The sequence below is a fragment of the Carcharhinus amblyrhynchos genome, chromosome 1 (genome assembly GCF_965287045.1).
Source record: "Carcharhinus amblyrhynchos chromosome 1, sCarAmb.v2.hapA, whole genome shotgun sequence".
Lineage (NCBI taxonomy): Eukaryota > Metazoa > Chordata > Chondrichthyes > Carcharhiniformes > Carcharhinidae > Carcharhinus > Carcharhinus amblyrhynchos.
In genome coordinates this window covers 85,650,328-85,667,339 of record NC_137324.1, presented here as the reverse complement: position 1 = coordinate 85,667,339, position 17,012 = coordinate 85,650,328, and the positions used below count along the sequence as shown (strand labels likewise).

At 41.4% G+C, this 17,012-nt stretch overlaps 1 protein-coding gene across 1 annotated transcript in view; it reads right to left on the bottom strand.

Moving 5' to 3' along the window:
* Positions 1-465: 465 nt before the first annotated feature.
* Positions 466-17,012, bottom strand: part of bend4 (BEN domain containing 4) — a 37,444-nt gene continuing 20,897 nt past the window's right edge. Inside the window, exons 3-5 of the mRNA XM_080198367.1 lie at positions 15,639-15,730; positions 10,246-10,486; positions 466-686 (exon numbers count right to left, since the gene is read on the bottom strand). Coding sequence (XP_080054493.1) covers positions 466-686; positions 10,246-10,486; positions 15,639-15,730 — 554 coding nt within the window. The remainder of the gene's footprint in view (positions 687-10,245; positions 10,487-15,638; positions 15,731-17,012) is intronic.

Here is a 17,012-nt window from a genome sequence, read left to right as displayed (position 1 = left end):
TATCCCACAAGCTGACTAAAGCCCAGATGCCCAGAGTTAGGCTCAGTTGAATCTTAGCACTAAAGCCATTTTATGTTTTTATAGGATTGACTTTAATCCTTCTAGAAAAATCTGTGATTTTAATTCAAAGGTTCTTTTTGCCTTACCTGGGTTGAACATTGTGAACGTAAATGTTACTTTGTTTTAATTTGGACAGATTAAATATATTTCCTCAGTTCCAGTCCTAGGATAGCACTTCAGGTGTTCAGGAAATGGATATTAACCAAATCAATCACAGTCACAGCAGGTTAACCTCTGAGGTCACTTTTGGTATATCTTCTGCAGGAAATGCTATTTTAATTAAATGTTCTAATTTAAAATTGATTTGCATCATAGCTAGTTGGTGTCAACACCAATACAACCATAGATTAATATACATTCATTTTTTACACCGATGTGGCAGTTTTATATGGACGCTGTTGTTCCTCAGTCTCCAGAGCCTTCATGGCAGCCCTTGTTAAACATTTCGTCCTGTGACATTTGATGGTCAAAGCCTTCAAAATAAGAGCCACCGTTGCCACCAAGGAATGTTCCCACAGCACGTCCTTGACGAGCATGCCCCACAGCATCACTGAACACTTTGTTAATTTGTTCTTCTGAAGGCATCCACCAATCTGGGTTGGAGGTGCAATGCATCCGAATGAACTCTGCAAGTGGCACAAAGCAATTAAGGAAACCAAAAAAATTGCAAAGAAATGTCGCAAATTAGTGAATATGTCAAGTAAGTGTCATTTAGTTTAAAGGAGCTTTGCGTATCAGCATCCAGGACAGTATTTCTCAACTATAAAGCGATCAATGCATTTCATCACAATGTCTGCAGCATAAATATTTTGCAATAGTTTTTTCAAAATATATGCCGTACAGCACAGAAAGAAGCAATTTGGTTCATATGCATGTGCTGACTCTTTAAAAGATCTGTCCAATTAGTTCCACTTGCATAGCCCTGCAAATTTCTCCTTTTCAATTAAGGGTGGGATTTTTCCATGGGTTTCAGAACCTGGATATCTGTGAGACAGGAGCATACATTGTAGAGAAATCTGTCACCAGTCATTGGTTTTCCCTGGATTAAAGCTGAAGGATGGGCTCTCATAGAATGACTACAAGGCAGAAGGAGACCATTCAGCCCATCATGTGTTTATTAGTTCTCTGTGAGAGTATCTCAGCTGGATCCACTCCCCTGTCTTTTCCTGTGGCCCAGTCAATTTTTCCTCTTTCAATAGTTATTCAATCCCCTTTTGAAAACTGCGATAGAATATGCCTTCTTCTAGGCAGATCCTTGGTAAAGACAGATGCAAAGTATTTATTCAGTACCTCAGCCATGCCCTCTTCCTCCATGTGTAAACCCTATTTTCAGTCAAAGCTGGAGTTCTAGCCATGTTTGTCCTTTATTTCCCCCTTGTTGAAATAAGCTTCGACTGTATCCTGAACTAACCTGCTTTAAATGCAAGCCCATTGTTCAAATACAGTTTTGCCTGCCAATCCTTAATTCCAGTTTATGTAGGCCAGATCTGTTCTCACTCCATACCCCAATTCATTAGTATTACTTTAGATTGTTCCTGTTGTTTTCCATAGCTAACCTAAATGGTATGAATCCATGATCACTATGCCCCAAATGTCCCTCAGGTACTTCATCCATTTGCCCCACCTCATTCCCAGAACCAAATCTGGCAATGTCTCCTTTTTCATTTGGCTTGAAATATACTGAGCTTGAAAATTCTCCTGAACACACTTCAAAAACTCTTCACCCTCTCTGATGTATATGTTATTACTATCCCAGTGGCAAATATAACCCCGTTATTTAAAAAAAGGAAGGAGGGAGAAAACAGGAAATTACAGCTTGGTTAGCCTAACATCAACAGCAGGGAAAATGCTAGAGTCTATTATAAAGAATGTGACAACATTATATTTGGAAACTATCAATGGAATTAGACAAATTCAGTATGGATTTATGAAAGGGAAATCATGTTAAACAAACCTACCTGAATTTTTTGAGGGTTTAACTAGTAGAATAGTTAGGGTGAACAACTGGATGTGATGTGTTTGGATTTTCAGGAAGCTTTTGATAAAGTCTCACATACAAAGTTAATGTGCAAAATTGAAACACATGGGATTGGGAGTAATTAATGAACATGGATTGAGAATTGGTTAGTAGATAGCAAACAGAGTAGGAATAAATGGGTCTTTTCCAAAGTGGCAGGCAGTGGCTAGTGGGATCCTGCAGGATCGGTTCTTGGACCCTATCTATTCATGTTACACCTCAATGATTTTCATGGGGGAACCAAGTATAATATTTCCAAGATTGCTGACAACACAAAACTTGGCAGGATATGAATAGTGAGGAGAATGTGCAAGGCTTCAAGGTGATCTGGACAATTTAAATGAGTGGACAAATACAATACAGATACAAGATAACATGAATAAATGTAAAGTTATCCACTTCAGTTGGAAAAACAGAATGGCAAGGTATTACTTAAGTTGTCATAGATTGGAAAGTGTGAACATACAATGGGACTTCAATGTCCTTTTACACCAATCACTGAAAGCAAGCATGCTGGTACAGCAAACAGTTAGGAAGACAAATGGTATGTCGGCCTTCATTGCAAGAGGACTTGAGTACAGGAGCAAGGATTTATTATTGCATTTGTGGTGAGACCACACCTGGAATATTGTACGCAGTTTTGGTCTCCTTATCTAAGAAAGGATATACTTATCAGAGAGGGAGTGCAGCTAAGGTTTACCAGACTGATTCCTGAGATGGTGGGACTGATGTATGAGGAGAGATTGGGTCAACTAGGCATGTATTCACTGACACTTAGAAGAATGAGAGTTAAATTGAAACATAGCAAAAGTCTGACAAAGCTGGACAGACTGGACGCGGGGATGTAGTTTCCTCTGGCTGAAGGATCGAGAACAAGGAAGTCACAGTCTCAGAATAAGGGATAGGCAACTTAGGGCTGAGATAAGGAGAAATTTCTTCACTCAGAGTGTGGAGAACCTATGGAATTGACTTCCACAGAGGGCTGTGGAAGGTCAAATTATTGGATATAATTAATAAAGAAACAGATTCTAAATCCTTAAGGTGTCAAGGGGTATAGGGAGAGCACAGGAGTGTGGTGTTGAAAGAGAGGATCAGCCATGATTATGTTGAATGTCAGAGCAGGCTTGATTCAATGATCCCATGTAGTTTTTGAGCAGCCTGACCAAGAATGATGAATGATGGAGGTTGTTTTTGCCTATGGCATACTGTCTGAGCATACTGGCAGCAACATGGAATGATTTTTACAGCTTCTCAATTTGCTGGCGACAATCTAAATCTGTGCTGGAATGAGTAACACATTCAAATGTTTTATTCCGTGGTTACATAGTATAGCAGGAAATTAAATTTGTTTAATCTCCCTGCAAAGGGAACCAATTATGATAGTACATTCTCATAATGTAACTCTCAATTAGCTCGTTACTGAAAATGCCACTATTTCCAATTGCTAAGCTTGGTTTGGAGATTACTCACGAAGTTAGATGATCAGAGGTTTAAACCCCTTTATTGCATAATTTAGGCTGATGGTGTAGTACAATGGACAGTTGTCTTTTGAACAAGATGTTAAGCTAAATCCTGTCTGGCTGTTTAGGTAGACATAAAATATCTCATGGGCCTTTTTAAGTAACGACATATATTTATCTAGCATCTTTAATGGAATGAAATGTCCCAATATGCTTCACTCAGCATGACACTGAGCCTCATAAGGAGATATAGATCAAATGGTTAAAAGCTTGGTCTACTACATGGATATGAAGGGGTGTTTTAAAGGAGGACAGTGAGGTAGCCAGACCGAGAGGTTGAGGGAGGGTATTCCAGACCTTGGCAATTGACCACCAATAGTAGAGATCACAAACTTAGGGAGGGCAAGGCAATGGAGGAATCTGAAAACAAGAATGACAACTTCAAAACTAAGAATTATCAAGAAGGGCTAAGCATTCTCCTGATATCCAAGAAAAAAAATCTTCATTCAAACAACATAAAAAACACAGATTGGCTGTTTGTTTGTTCATTTCATTTGCTGTGTGGATCTACACCTTACACATTGCCAGCCACATTTTCCTATAAGGCAACTGTGACAACTTTGAAGTTATCTATTGATTGTGAAGTGCTCTGGGGCAACCCAAGGACATGAAAAAGCACCATGTAGATCCAGCTTTCTACATTCCCTGAAGGAATGTTACCTAAGATTTTGATTTCTATGAAAATAAAAAGAGTTCTTTTGTACCCTGGCCCCATCTACAGACTCTGTAAAAGTGGTGTGAGCAGGGAATCATTTATAATAAAAATGATGGTATCTCAGTTCATTTTACTGTGATCATGGTCTGGAGAACTGTGGCCTAGAATTGCAGCTGGCAGATGGATAGTTGTGAGATCCAGCTGCAGACTCCTGGCAGAGTAGGTATAGGCATAATGAGAGAATCTGGCAACTGATATGGGTCACATTTATTGGTTTAACAGGAGGGAATAATTAGGTGTTACTCAAGGCTGTCCACCAAATACATACTCTCCACAACACTGCTGTATAATACTAAAGGTTCTTTGGTTTTAGAGTATAGAAGGTGCATGCAATAGATTGACATAACAAATCAAAGGTTATCGAGGTGGTGTAGCATAATGAAAAAAAAATACATGAGGGTTTGAGTTCTATATAAAATGCTGATGTAAATAGCCACTGGATTTAAACACAAAGATTGGAAACAAGACAACCTGAAACAAGAGAAAAGTATTCAATCTGATGCTATTTATTGTAACATCAGTATGAAGTCAGCAGATAAATCTGATGGCTGTACGAAGTCATGATGTAGTATGGAGGGTTGCGCATGGAGATTAATTCTTTAAGAGGCAGGCACAGCAGAAATGTTAATAGATATAGACAGAGACAGCATGAGGCATTTGGTTTAAAAGTCCTTTCTAGAGGAATGGATGGACGGTGAATGCAGACAAACAATTCATAATTTCTTCCAAAAATAATCTTCCCCTGTCTTAGCACACAGACTCCCACATTTTAGTTAAAAAAAGTTTTGAAACAAAATTAAATGAGCTGTCTTCTTGCTTTTAATTGGCTTAATCAACAAAAAGATATCCAAATATTTGGGAAAATAAGTTGGTGGATGCTTGTGACAAAAGTATGTATTTTTAAATTTAAAATCTGCATGTTTGATCTTCATTTCAGCAATAATGCTCAATCAGAACAGTGATTTCATAAACATGTTTGTGGGACAAGTTACTGAGATGATGTCTGTATTCTGTGTGGCAAGTTTGGAGACACAGAGCTTGATGTAATGATAGTTTTCCTTGGTGAAAATTGCATTTGGAACTTCCAACTTTAATCAGGTAAGCTACTGCTACTTAAGGAAGCACAGCAGACATTTGGCTGGCTTAATTGTGCTCTTTTGCAAAGTGTAACGACAAGAAAGAGACTATGGACTCTGGTTAAACCTGGTGTATTTTTAAAAAAGAATTAGAACATAGGAATTAGGAATGAGAGGAGGCAATTCAACTCTTCCAGCCCAATCCGCCATTCTATATGATCAGACTGACCTCCAACTCATTCTAACTCCACTTCGCTGCCTTTTCCTCATAGCCTTTTATCCTGCTTTTGATCAAATATTTATCTATCTCTTTCTTGAATCCATTGATTGATTCTGCATCCACTGCACTCTGGGGCAGTGAGATCCACTGTGAGCAGTAGCTTCTCCTTTCCTCTGCCTTGAACCACTCCCCTCTTACTTTACAACTATGGTCTCTTATCCTAGACTGTTCTCTGGACAATTTTCCTCTGTCCCCAAATCCAGCGCTTGCAACTTTCAATTAAAAAAAATGCAGAGTAATCAACAGCAATTTTACAGAACCTGCACTATTTTAGATCATTTGTTTATCATTAGCTACTCGCTGTTGCAGCGTGGTAACCAGGGTTGGTCAGATCTGTCTCTGATACAATCACTTGGAGCAGGACCTGTGGTGGGGAGTCCTCCTCACATGAGATTCTCTCACCTTGCATCCAAACCCACCTTCAAACCCATCTCTGCAGGCCAGGGAAAATGCAGCCACGAGTCTATTTTCCCTCCCTCTGCCCTTAAATCAGTTCCTTTATAAATGCTTTAATATCTTCCAGTTCTCTAGGAGGGTCCAAGACTAAAACTCCAACTTGGCTGTTCTCTTCACAGATGCTGCCTGACGTTTTCTGCTTTGCTTTATACTCTTAGTAACTTTAAGCAAAGGTTGCCCTGCTGAGTCACAGCACGTCACACATAGGGACCAAACTGATTGGAAAACTGCTTAGGCTTAATTAGACTTTTAAAATATATTAAATGCCATTGGCAGCTGTTACTCAGAGGTTTGACATTGTCTTTAATGCTACAGGAAATGACAGAGCAGGACTGAAATAATGGAGCCTCCCAAGCCAAAGGTTAATGAACAGAATTAAGGTTAATTAGAACATAAAACATTACAGCTCAGTACAGGCCCTTTGGCCCTCGATGTTGCACCGACCAGTGGAACCATCTAATGACCCTCTAACCTAAACTATTCCAATGTTATCCATATGCCTATCCACTGACCATTTGAACGCCCTTAAAGTTGGCGAGTCCACAACTGCTGCAGGCAGGGCATTCCACGCCCTTACTACCCTCTGAGTATAGAACGTACCTCTGACATCCGTCCTTTAATTACCACCCCTTAATTTAAAGCTATGTCCCCTCATGTTAGCCGTCACCATCTGAGGAAAAAGGCTCTCGCTATCCACCCTATCTAACCCTCTGATCATCTTGTATGCCTCACTTAGGTCACCTCTCAACCTTCTTCTTTCTAACGAAAACAACCTTAATTCCCTCAGCCTTTCCTCAGACCTTCCCACCATACCAGACAACATCCTGGTAAACCTCCTCTGCACCCTTTCCAATGTCTCCACATCTTTCTTATAATGCGGCAACCAGAACTGTACGCAATACTCCAAGTGCAGCCGCACCAGAGCTTTGTACAGTTGCAGCATGACCTCACAGCTCCGAAATTCAATCCCTCTACCAATAAAAGCTAACACACCATACACCTTCTTAACAACCTTATCAACCTGAGTGCCAACTTTCAGGGATCTATGCACATGTACACCGAGATCTCTCTGCTCTTCGACACTACTAAGAGTCCTTCCATTAGCCCTATATTCTGTACCCCTGTTACTCTTACCAAAGTGAATCACCTCACGCTTTTCCGCATTAAACTCCATTTGCCACCTCTCAGCCCAGCTCTGCATCTTATCTATGTCCCTCTGCAAACTGTAACATCCATCCTCACTGTCTACAACTCCTCCGACTTTGGTGTCGTCAGCAAATTTACTAACTCATCCTTCTACACCCTCATCTAGGTCATTTATAAAAATGACAAACAGCAGTGGCCCCAAAACAGATCCCTGAGGTACACCACTTGTAACTGAACTCCAGGTTGAATATTTCCCATCAACCACCACCCTCTGTCTTCTATCAGCTAGCCAATTCCTGATCCAAATTGCTAAATCACCCTCAATCCCACGCATCTGCATTTTCTGCAGCAGCCTACCGTGAGGAACCTTATCGAACGCTTTGCTAAAATCCATATACACCACGTCAACTGCCCTACCCTTATCCACCTCTTTGGTCACTTTTTCAAAAAACTCGATAAGGTTTGTGAGGCACGACCTACCCTTCACAAAACCGTGTTGACTATCCCTAATCAATTTCTCTCTAGATGATTATAAATCCTATCCCTTGTAATTCTTTCCAAAGCTTTGCCAACAACAGAAGTAAGGCTCACCTGTCTATAATTCCCAGGATGGTCTCTACTCCCCTTCTTGAACAAGGGGACAACATTTGCTATCCTCCAGTCTTCCGGCACTATACCTGTAGCCAATGACGACATGAAGATCAAAGCCAAAGGCTCTGCAATCTCCTCCCTAGCCTCCCAGAGAATCCTAGGGTAAATCCCATCCGGCCCAGGGGACTTATCTATTTTCATACTCTCAAGAATTGCTAACACCAAATTAAAGACAAAGAACAAAACAAAGAACAAAGAACAAAAACAGCCCGGGAAACAGGCCCTTCGGCCCAACGAGCCCGTGCCGCCATCTCAACACCACCAGTCCCCCTCTCCACCCATGACCCATCCACATTGAAAGACAGCAAATGTTTCTAAATAAATCTGTCAGCCCCCTCCCCCTCACTTGCTAGTACACTTATTTTATTTTCTCAGTGATACTTATTCTTGCTTATGCACAGTGCTGCAAAAGACACTTCACCCAGGTGTTTTACTGCAAGTGGCAGATTTTCACATATGAGCCCATGTGAACACTGCCAGATTATTTATTATAAGTGGCATCAGAACTGAACTCAGTCTTATCCTCACACAATATCTGTGCAAGTCCAGTAGAATTCATGGGAGTGAGTATGTGTGAAACCCTGGGCCAACACTGAGGGGCATGAAGTCTGACCGTACACATCTGCCAGCTGGTGGCTCAGTTGAATCAGTTCATTCACAACAGATCAAGAACTGAGGTGCCCACTCTGTACGGGATGAGTTTTCCTGGTTGCTTCAGCATCTCAATAGCAGCCTCAATCTGGAAGTGATCACTGCGGAATGTCGGGTGTGATCTTCCTGGAGGTGGTCAATCAGAAAGCTTTCTCTGATAGGGAACCAGGAGGCTTATTCAAAGGGCCTGCAGTCCTAAAGTGGATACCCCCTGAAAAATTATAAATAGTAAAAAAAAGTGAGACCAAAGCTTCCAAGCCATTGTTATGAAGAGGGAAGCTTTCTTCATGACAGCCTGTAACTGCAGCTGTGACCTTTGGACATTGATATCTCTGCTAGGGGACATTGAAGGATATGTTGTCGACCTACATCACCAACAACCGGTACCAACCTCTCCAGCCTTTGTTTTCCTTCATGGGCTGTGGGCTTCACTTGCAGCACTTTTATTACCCATCCCTAATTCCTGTTGAGAAGATGGTGGTGAGCTGCTGCCACCCATGTGTTGTAGGTGCTGTTAGGGAGAGAATTCCAAGATTTTGACTCAGCGAGAGTGAAGGAATGGGACTGTCTCCTGCTGGGGTGACATTTCCAGACGCCTGCTGGACATCGACCTCAGGGATGGGGGGAATCTCTGCTACCAGGACAATGCTGATGGTGGCACCAATTAGTCCTATAGTGGACACTTAGTGAGACCAAGTAACTACCCTCTGCTGCTGGGCTGGTGGCCAGTGCTGACAAACCCTGTCTCAGGGTGATCTCTCAAGGGAGGAATTTCATGGAGAGTTACCCTGATGTGAGATTCTCTATTTTCCTCCTGACTATAGGGAATGACACAGAAAAGGAGTTGAGCCTGGCAGAGATCAGCCATGATCATGTTGAAAGATGGGGCAGGCTTGAAGGGCCTGGGGTGGCCTACTCCTGCTTCTATTTCTTGTGCACTTGGGTGTGACCCAGTTGCTGAATCTGTCACCATTGGAATGGAAAAATTCAGCCCTATGACACAGTAGGATCCAGGCCCTACATATAATTAGGGTAGCTAAGTCTCAGTAATGGTGACTATGAAACTACTGGATTGCAGTAAAAAACCATCACAAATGTCCTTTAGGGAAGAAACCTGCCACCAGTACCCTCTCTGGCCTATTTGTGACTCCAGGCTCTCAGCAATATGGCTGACTCTTCACTACCCTCTGAAATGGCCTAGCAAGCCACTCAGTTGTACTCATGAACCACTGCCTTCTCAAAGGACAGTTAGTGATTGAGGAATGAGTGACCTCCACAACCAGTGAATGAGTAGTAGGAAAAGAAAGAATAGAAAGACTTCTTAATGTGTTCTTAGTGGTGTTGGCTGAAGGATAAACATTGGACAGAACTCTCCTGCTCTTCATCACTATGGTATCACGGGATCTTTTACATTTACCTATGAAGAGCCTTCGTTTAACATTTTCCCCGAAAAGTAGCAACTCCAACATTGCAGCATTCTCTCAGTACTTCAATGAAGTATCAGCTTATCTTTTATGCTCAAGTCTCTGGCATGGGATGCCTCTCAACCTTCTGCCTTTGAATCAATTTTGACTTAGAATTGACCCACAGCCAGCCCCCTCTATTGAGTCAACTGTACTGCCTCTCTTTTGACATGTACCCTGTAACTATGTGCAAAAAACATTAAATTATACCTCGGAGACAGGTCACTTTGACTGGATCAAGAGGACGTCGTTCAGGGCCTGGCTCTCCCAGTGGCATCGACCGTTTCCTTTTCCCCAGTCCACATGAATACTTCAGTTCATCTGTTGTAAACACAAATCTGATGAGGTAACGGAGAAGTCGACGGCCATCCTTTTTAGATGAATTAACAGCTTCATCCCACTGCTTACTGGTGATATAGACAGGATAGTTGTTCAACAACTGCTTGTTGCCCTGAAAATTGGAGATGAGAAACATTTGAAATGACTAGGACAGTTTAATTAAAAAGAATGTGATTAAATATGAATCTGCATGAGATGTCCAGGTTCCAATTTTGTTCATCCCATTTAACATCTGCATTATATACCTGACAACTAACGCATTGATGGAGCTCGGATATCTAGCACCACTGCTTTCAAATAAAGCACAATTGAATTCAGCTACAGATCCTTGAGACATAAAGAATGTGCACAAAACAGCCTCACATGGCTCCCTGAGGAAGTATTAGAGGAAAGATTTACTGCATTTGATTTCAACATAGAGTGACTGTGGCATACACAGAGAATCAATAGTAGATTTAAAATTGCTGCACCCTTTCGTCACTATCATAAGGCATCAATATCCATTCCTGTAAACAACAACATATTTGATAGACATGCCAAACATAAGCTACACTGCCAATAAAACAGAATTCAAGATGTAATAAGCATTCACAAATAATATGCAATTATATTTTCCTCCATGCACTCCCTGCCCGTGCCACACCAATTGGAAAAACAGAATCAGACCTTGAACATGAAACTCTGAATTCCCTGCCCAAAGTTTGTGATGTTATTTGAAACCTTTAATTAGATTCTTGTCTTCTGACTCACTTCCAGTTGTTGGAATAGATGTGAAAGTCTAAGTGAGATTGGCTAATGTTTCTCGTAATACTGCTAATATTCTCCATTCAATATAAAATATCAAGTAAGTCAGAATTCAAAAAGTAAAGACACATTCCCCTATCAATCTTTCAGCGTCAGAAACAGGTCCTGAGTTAGTTAATGTATCAAAGGTTCCCAGAAAAACACATTGTATTGAGGATGATTGGCTCCCTTGCTGTGTGTATTTATATATCAATTAGTTGCATCCTGTAGTGCTTTCCATTCATGGCAATCCAGCTTTTACATTCTCAGAGCAGTAAGAAGAGATCGGCTGCTGTCAGAGATATAGGGCTGGATTTTTGCAAGCGAGGTGGATAGCCTGAGTCGGACATTTCCCAACTTGCTGCACCTGCTTTGGTAGAAAGTGCCCTGAATGGTGTGATCTTTGCCATGAAGGGGATGGTGCAAGATGGGGTCATTCAGTGTCAGCCCTGCTACCTGTAAGCATTCTAGCACTGCTGTGAGCCTTTTGTCATGTAGGTTAAAGGTTCACTAGGCTGAAGAAGGTTCACTAGGCTGATACCGGAGATGAGGGAGTTAGCCTATGAAGAGAGACTGAATAGACTGGGTCTGTATTCGTTAGAGTTTAGAAGGCTGAGGGGGGATCTTATAGAGACATATAAGATAATGAAGGGGATAGATAGGGTAGAGGTAGGGAGACTCTTCCTGCTTAGAAAGGATAGCAGGACGAGGGGGGGGGGGCAGTTTAGATCAGAGTTGAGGAGAAACTTCTTCACTCAAACGGTGATGAATCTCTGGAATTCTCTGCCCGTTGAAGTGGTGGAGGCTACCTCGCTGAATACATTTAAGTCACGGGTAGATAGGTTTCTGATAGACAGGGGAATTAAGGGTTATGGGGAGAAAGCAGGAAAGTGGAGCTGATCCACTTCAGATCAGCCATGATCTTGTTGAATGGCGGGGCAGGCTCGAAGGGCTAGATGGCTGACTCCTGCTCCTATTTCTTACGTTTTTATGTTCTTCCATTATTATGCCATAGGCCAAAACCTTATTCATATGGCAGGTGGCACCCTCTAGTCCTTGCAAAGTGACTGACATTGTGCACTGACAGATTTCTGGTGTGGAAGTCATCCTGAACAGTGTGTTGTTGAAGCAAGATCTGTCTGGGGTGATGAATGCGGTCAGAAATCTGGAATTTACATCCAATGCAAGTTACCAAAAGCCGTTGTTAGCATTGAGTTTTGAAAACAATGTGCCTTTAGGGAGTATGATCAGTCTATCAATGTTGTCAGTGGACACCTCTCACCAGGGCTTAATTCAGCTGTGTCAAGTTGACGCAGATAGATAGACCGGCTGGGTTTTTTGGAGGGGAACAATTGTGGGACACCTTTCAATTGGCTGAGTGACAAGGAAGATGACACCCATTTTGTCATCTCATCCAGCGGTTGTTGCATTTGCTCCATGAGTGGATGAGGTATTTCTCGTTGTGTGAACAGACACATGGGATTAGCATCCTCCTGAGGTCCCCAGCCACTCCATCTGGTGAAGAGTTTCAGGAATTTCTTTTTAAGTTTGGAACCAGCTCCTTGCTGGTGAATTGTGTTGATTTTCTGAAGGAAGTTGAGGTCAACACAAGTTTTTCGGCTTCAGACGAAACATTCTTGGTTGTGGACAATGAACAGTGTCTCTTTGTGTCACCTTCAGAGTAACTTTCACCGTGAGCCTAGTGCTGCCTGCTCCATATGGCTGTGGGTGGCACCAGCTGTTGGGTCACCACCCATGGTTCCTGGCCTGTAACACTGACTCCCATGTCCAATTTAATGTTTGTAAGATGACCATTAAGTAAGATGTCTGCATTCCAGAATGAAAATCCTCAATCTTTGACCTCACGAAAGAAGCATGGTTGTGTTTCTTTTTGGCGTGAGACTTCAGATTGTGAATCATCTTGGGATCATCTGTGTATCTGATCGTGTTAGTTTTGTGTAACTTTCTGAAGTGTCCTATGTGGTTGCAATTAAAACACAGTGCTGAGACAATTGGACACTGATCACATCCCTGGGATCTTTTGGCTACATTGTCTGTACCTTTAAGACTTGATTACCTGTAAAGACTCACATTCCAATCATTATTTTGTAAATTGAGATTGTGACATTATATGCCCTGTTTGTGAATAGAACTCCCACTCACCTGACAAAGGGGCAGCGCTCTGAAAGCTAGTGGCTTTTGCTATCAAATAAACCTGTTAGATTTTACCTTCTATTGTGAGACTCCTACTGTGTTTACCCCAGTCCAATGCCGGCACCTCCACGTCATGTCTCTTGGTTCCACAGTGCTGGCATGGTCAGCTACCATCTGGTGGTTGGTTAGAGTATTGCTTCCCTTGGTGTGGGCTGTTTCTCTGCTCTTTTACTAGTTCTGTAAGCAGTCTCACAACACCAAGTTAAAGTCCAACAGGTTTATTTGGTAGCACAAGCCACTAGCTTTCGGAGTGCTGCTCCTTCATCAGGTAAGTGAGAGTTCTGTTCACAAACAGGGTATATAAAGACACAAACTCAATTTACAAAATAATGGTTGGAATGTGAGTCTTTACAGTAATCAAGTCTTAAAGGTACAGACAATGTGAGTGGAGAGAGGGTTAAAGTGATTAGCTAGACAGTGGAGGATGTTTTGTACCAAGGCTTGCCTTCTCCCCCAAAGATGGTTTTGTGCTGTAAATGGATTTTGAATTGCTTGGCAGTCTGAATGGCCAGTTTAAGGGTGAAATCTTCCTTAGCTTGAAGCTTATCTGAGAGTGCATCATCTGCCAACCTGACTACAACTGATTAGCTCCGATTTCAGGTCATTGTAGTCACAGCCTTAAGTCATTCTGTACAGTAATGACTGCTGTTGACTTAACAGCTGTTTTAAAAACTTGTTCTGGCCAAAAATGTCAGGTTATTTTTAGTTTAACCTTGCTAGATCTTCTCCCTCTGCAGTCTTTGGGTATTGAAGATGAACATTCATGGGATTCAATATAATATCCTGCTGCAGCAGGGAGTTTTATTTCTAGCATCTGCTGCCACTGGTGCTTTGAAGCTTTTCTCAGGTGATCTCATTTTGCACCTTTATTTTTGCTGCTCTTTGTTAGGTCTGATGCTACTTTTTCAATCTTCCAGTTTTAAATTTCTTTTCCAACATCTGTGAAGCTCTGAGCTGTTTAGATGGTTGCCACTAAGTTGTAAGATGTTGTGTGTAGTTTGGTACATCGCACAAAGATCTTCTATGTCTTAATAATAAAAGCAAATTACTGCGGATAATGGAATCTGAAACCAAAAGAGAAATGCTGTAAAATCTCAGTAGGTCTGGCAGCATCTGTAAGGAGAGAAAAGAGCTGATGTTTTGAGTCCAGGTGACTCAAAGCTTTGACAGGGATCGTCTGGACGCGAAATGGAAGATTTCTCCTTTCTCTCCTTATAGATGCTGCCAGACGTGCTGAAATTTTCCAGCATTTTCCCTTTTGGCCTTCTATGTCTTCTATAGGTTAACAGAATTTATTAACTACTCATAATTATGTACATATATACAGTATAAAGTCTAAGCTAGAAACTGCCTCCATGCTTGCTCCAGTACAAGACTGCCCTCTAGACTTGGCTCATGTGTTCCTTTATATCACAGCATGGGTAGTACCCAGTTCCACATTAACCCTTCCTGTACCAGATCCTTATACTACAGATACTCTAGCCATCATAGTATGGGGCAGGCTAGACGGGCCAGCTGGCTTTCTCCTGCCTGGAGATTTTGTATGTTTGCGTAAACCCATAAATTGAACATTATACTATGTAGCTGAATGTGATGTATCTTTAAAGCAAAATATTTCAAGTTAGCATTTCTGTTCAACCCTGTAATGATTTAACATAGAATTTATGTCAGCATGCCTAATCAAAATATAAGACTTTTGGTTCTAACTGTATAAGTGTGATTGACAAGGGTTTCTCATAACCATTGCTGCTGAGCACAGTGGGAATCAAATGACACAAATTAATGCAAATGTACAAAATATTGCACCATACAATAAACAATTTGTTCAGTCCTGCAGTCTTCAGAAAGTAAAATGCTTACTTTCAAATAATAGACTTCATTAGTCATTAAAGATGTTTCTGGGAATTATTGGTCTAAATCTTCCATCCTCGTTCTTGACTGAGATGGTCTGGTGCCACTGAAAGTGAATTTTGGTTGGAATGCCAAATTTTCCATTCTCTCTTGCAGCAGGCTGCGCCATAGACGACACCAGAAAATCCCACCCATTCTATTTATAAGCACAATTTCAGTTTACATATAAAATGGAGAGTAAAAGGCTCAAAGCTTACGCCAGCTTAACATGATGCAGAGGAAAAAGGAAATTAAAATGAACAGAAAGAAAATACTAATGATGCAATCTCAATGCCAGGCAGGGATATCAAATAAGCTGGATCGCACTAAAGCACAAAAGTAACTCATTGTGAAGGATCCCTTCCATCCAAAAGTACCTCTGTTGGTTGTTCCTCTGAGACTGGTTGAACTAGTTGATTGTGATGCTGGAGTACAGTCTTATAATAATCAAGAACAGTCTGGCAGGGCACTGCATGAAAGAAAATCATTTCAGATAAGCATCTAGCACAATCATAGTATGCATCTTAATAGAATGAGTCACTATTCAGCATTCAGGAAGCCAAGCTTCTCATGCAAGTCAGCAGAGGATAAAACTGCAGAGATTATGTATGCACTGGCTGGACTAGTCTGAATTTAATCAGCAAATGCAATATTCTGCCATCATTTGCAGTAACATTGCTTGATGATATAGAGGGGAAGGAGAAAAGCACCCCACACTAAGCCATGTAAACTAATAGTAATTTGCACCCTTATTTTTTCTTGCACTTTTGAAGATCAACTACTGTTATGGTGTGTAGATGGTTAGAAAATGTGCTGTAGGTTCATTTTCTTTATTCATTCATGGATGTGGGCATCACCAGTTGGGCCAGCATTTATTGCCCATCCCTAACTGCCCTTGAACAGACTGCCTTGCTAGACCATTTCAGAGGGCATTTAAGAGTCAACCATATTGCTGTGCCAAACCACGTAAGGATGATAGATTTCCCTCCCAAAAAGACATTAGTAGACCAGATAGGTCTTTTAAAACAATCAACAATGGTTTCACAGTTATCATTAGATTTTTAGTTCCAGGTTTTACTGGATTCAAATTTCACCATTCGAACCCAGGTCCCCAGGACATTACGTTAGGTCTCAGGGCTACTAGTCCAGTGACATTACCACTATCCCATGCCTCCCCGCTACTCATTAACATACGTACTAGTACCTGCACTCTTAGTCCTGAAATGTTCCCTCACAATAAGAACTTAATGCTAAAGATGTTGAAAATTGCTTCTGTATGTAATGCTTTGCAATTTTAATAAATGTGAGAACTAAAGCTGGAGTCAAGAATATTGTGCAGAGTTGTCCAAGACTAAAATTTCCATTCTGACTCCAAAATAGAGTCATAGAGGTTTACATCATGGAAAAAGGCCTTTTGGCCCAACTTGTCCATGCCACCCTTTTTTAAAACCCCTAAGCTAGCCCCAATTTCCTGCATTTGGCCCATATCCCTCCATACCCATTTTACCCTTGTAACTGTCTAAATGCTTTGTAAAAGACAACATTATACCCGCCTCTACTACTACCTCTGGCAGCTTGTTCCAGACACTCACCACCCTTTGTATGAAAAATTGCCCATCTGGACCCTTTTAGAACATAGAACATAGAAAAACTACAACACAAACAGGCCCTTTGGCCCATAGGTTGCGCCAATCACATCGCTACCTACTAGACTTACCTATAACCCTTAATCCTATTAAGTCCCATGTACT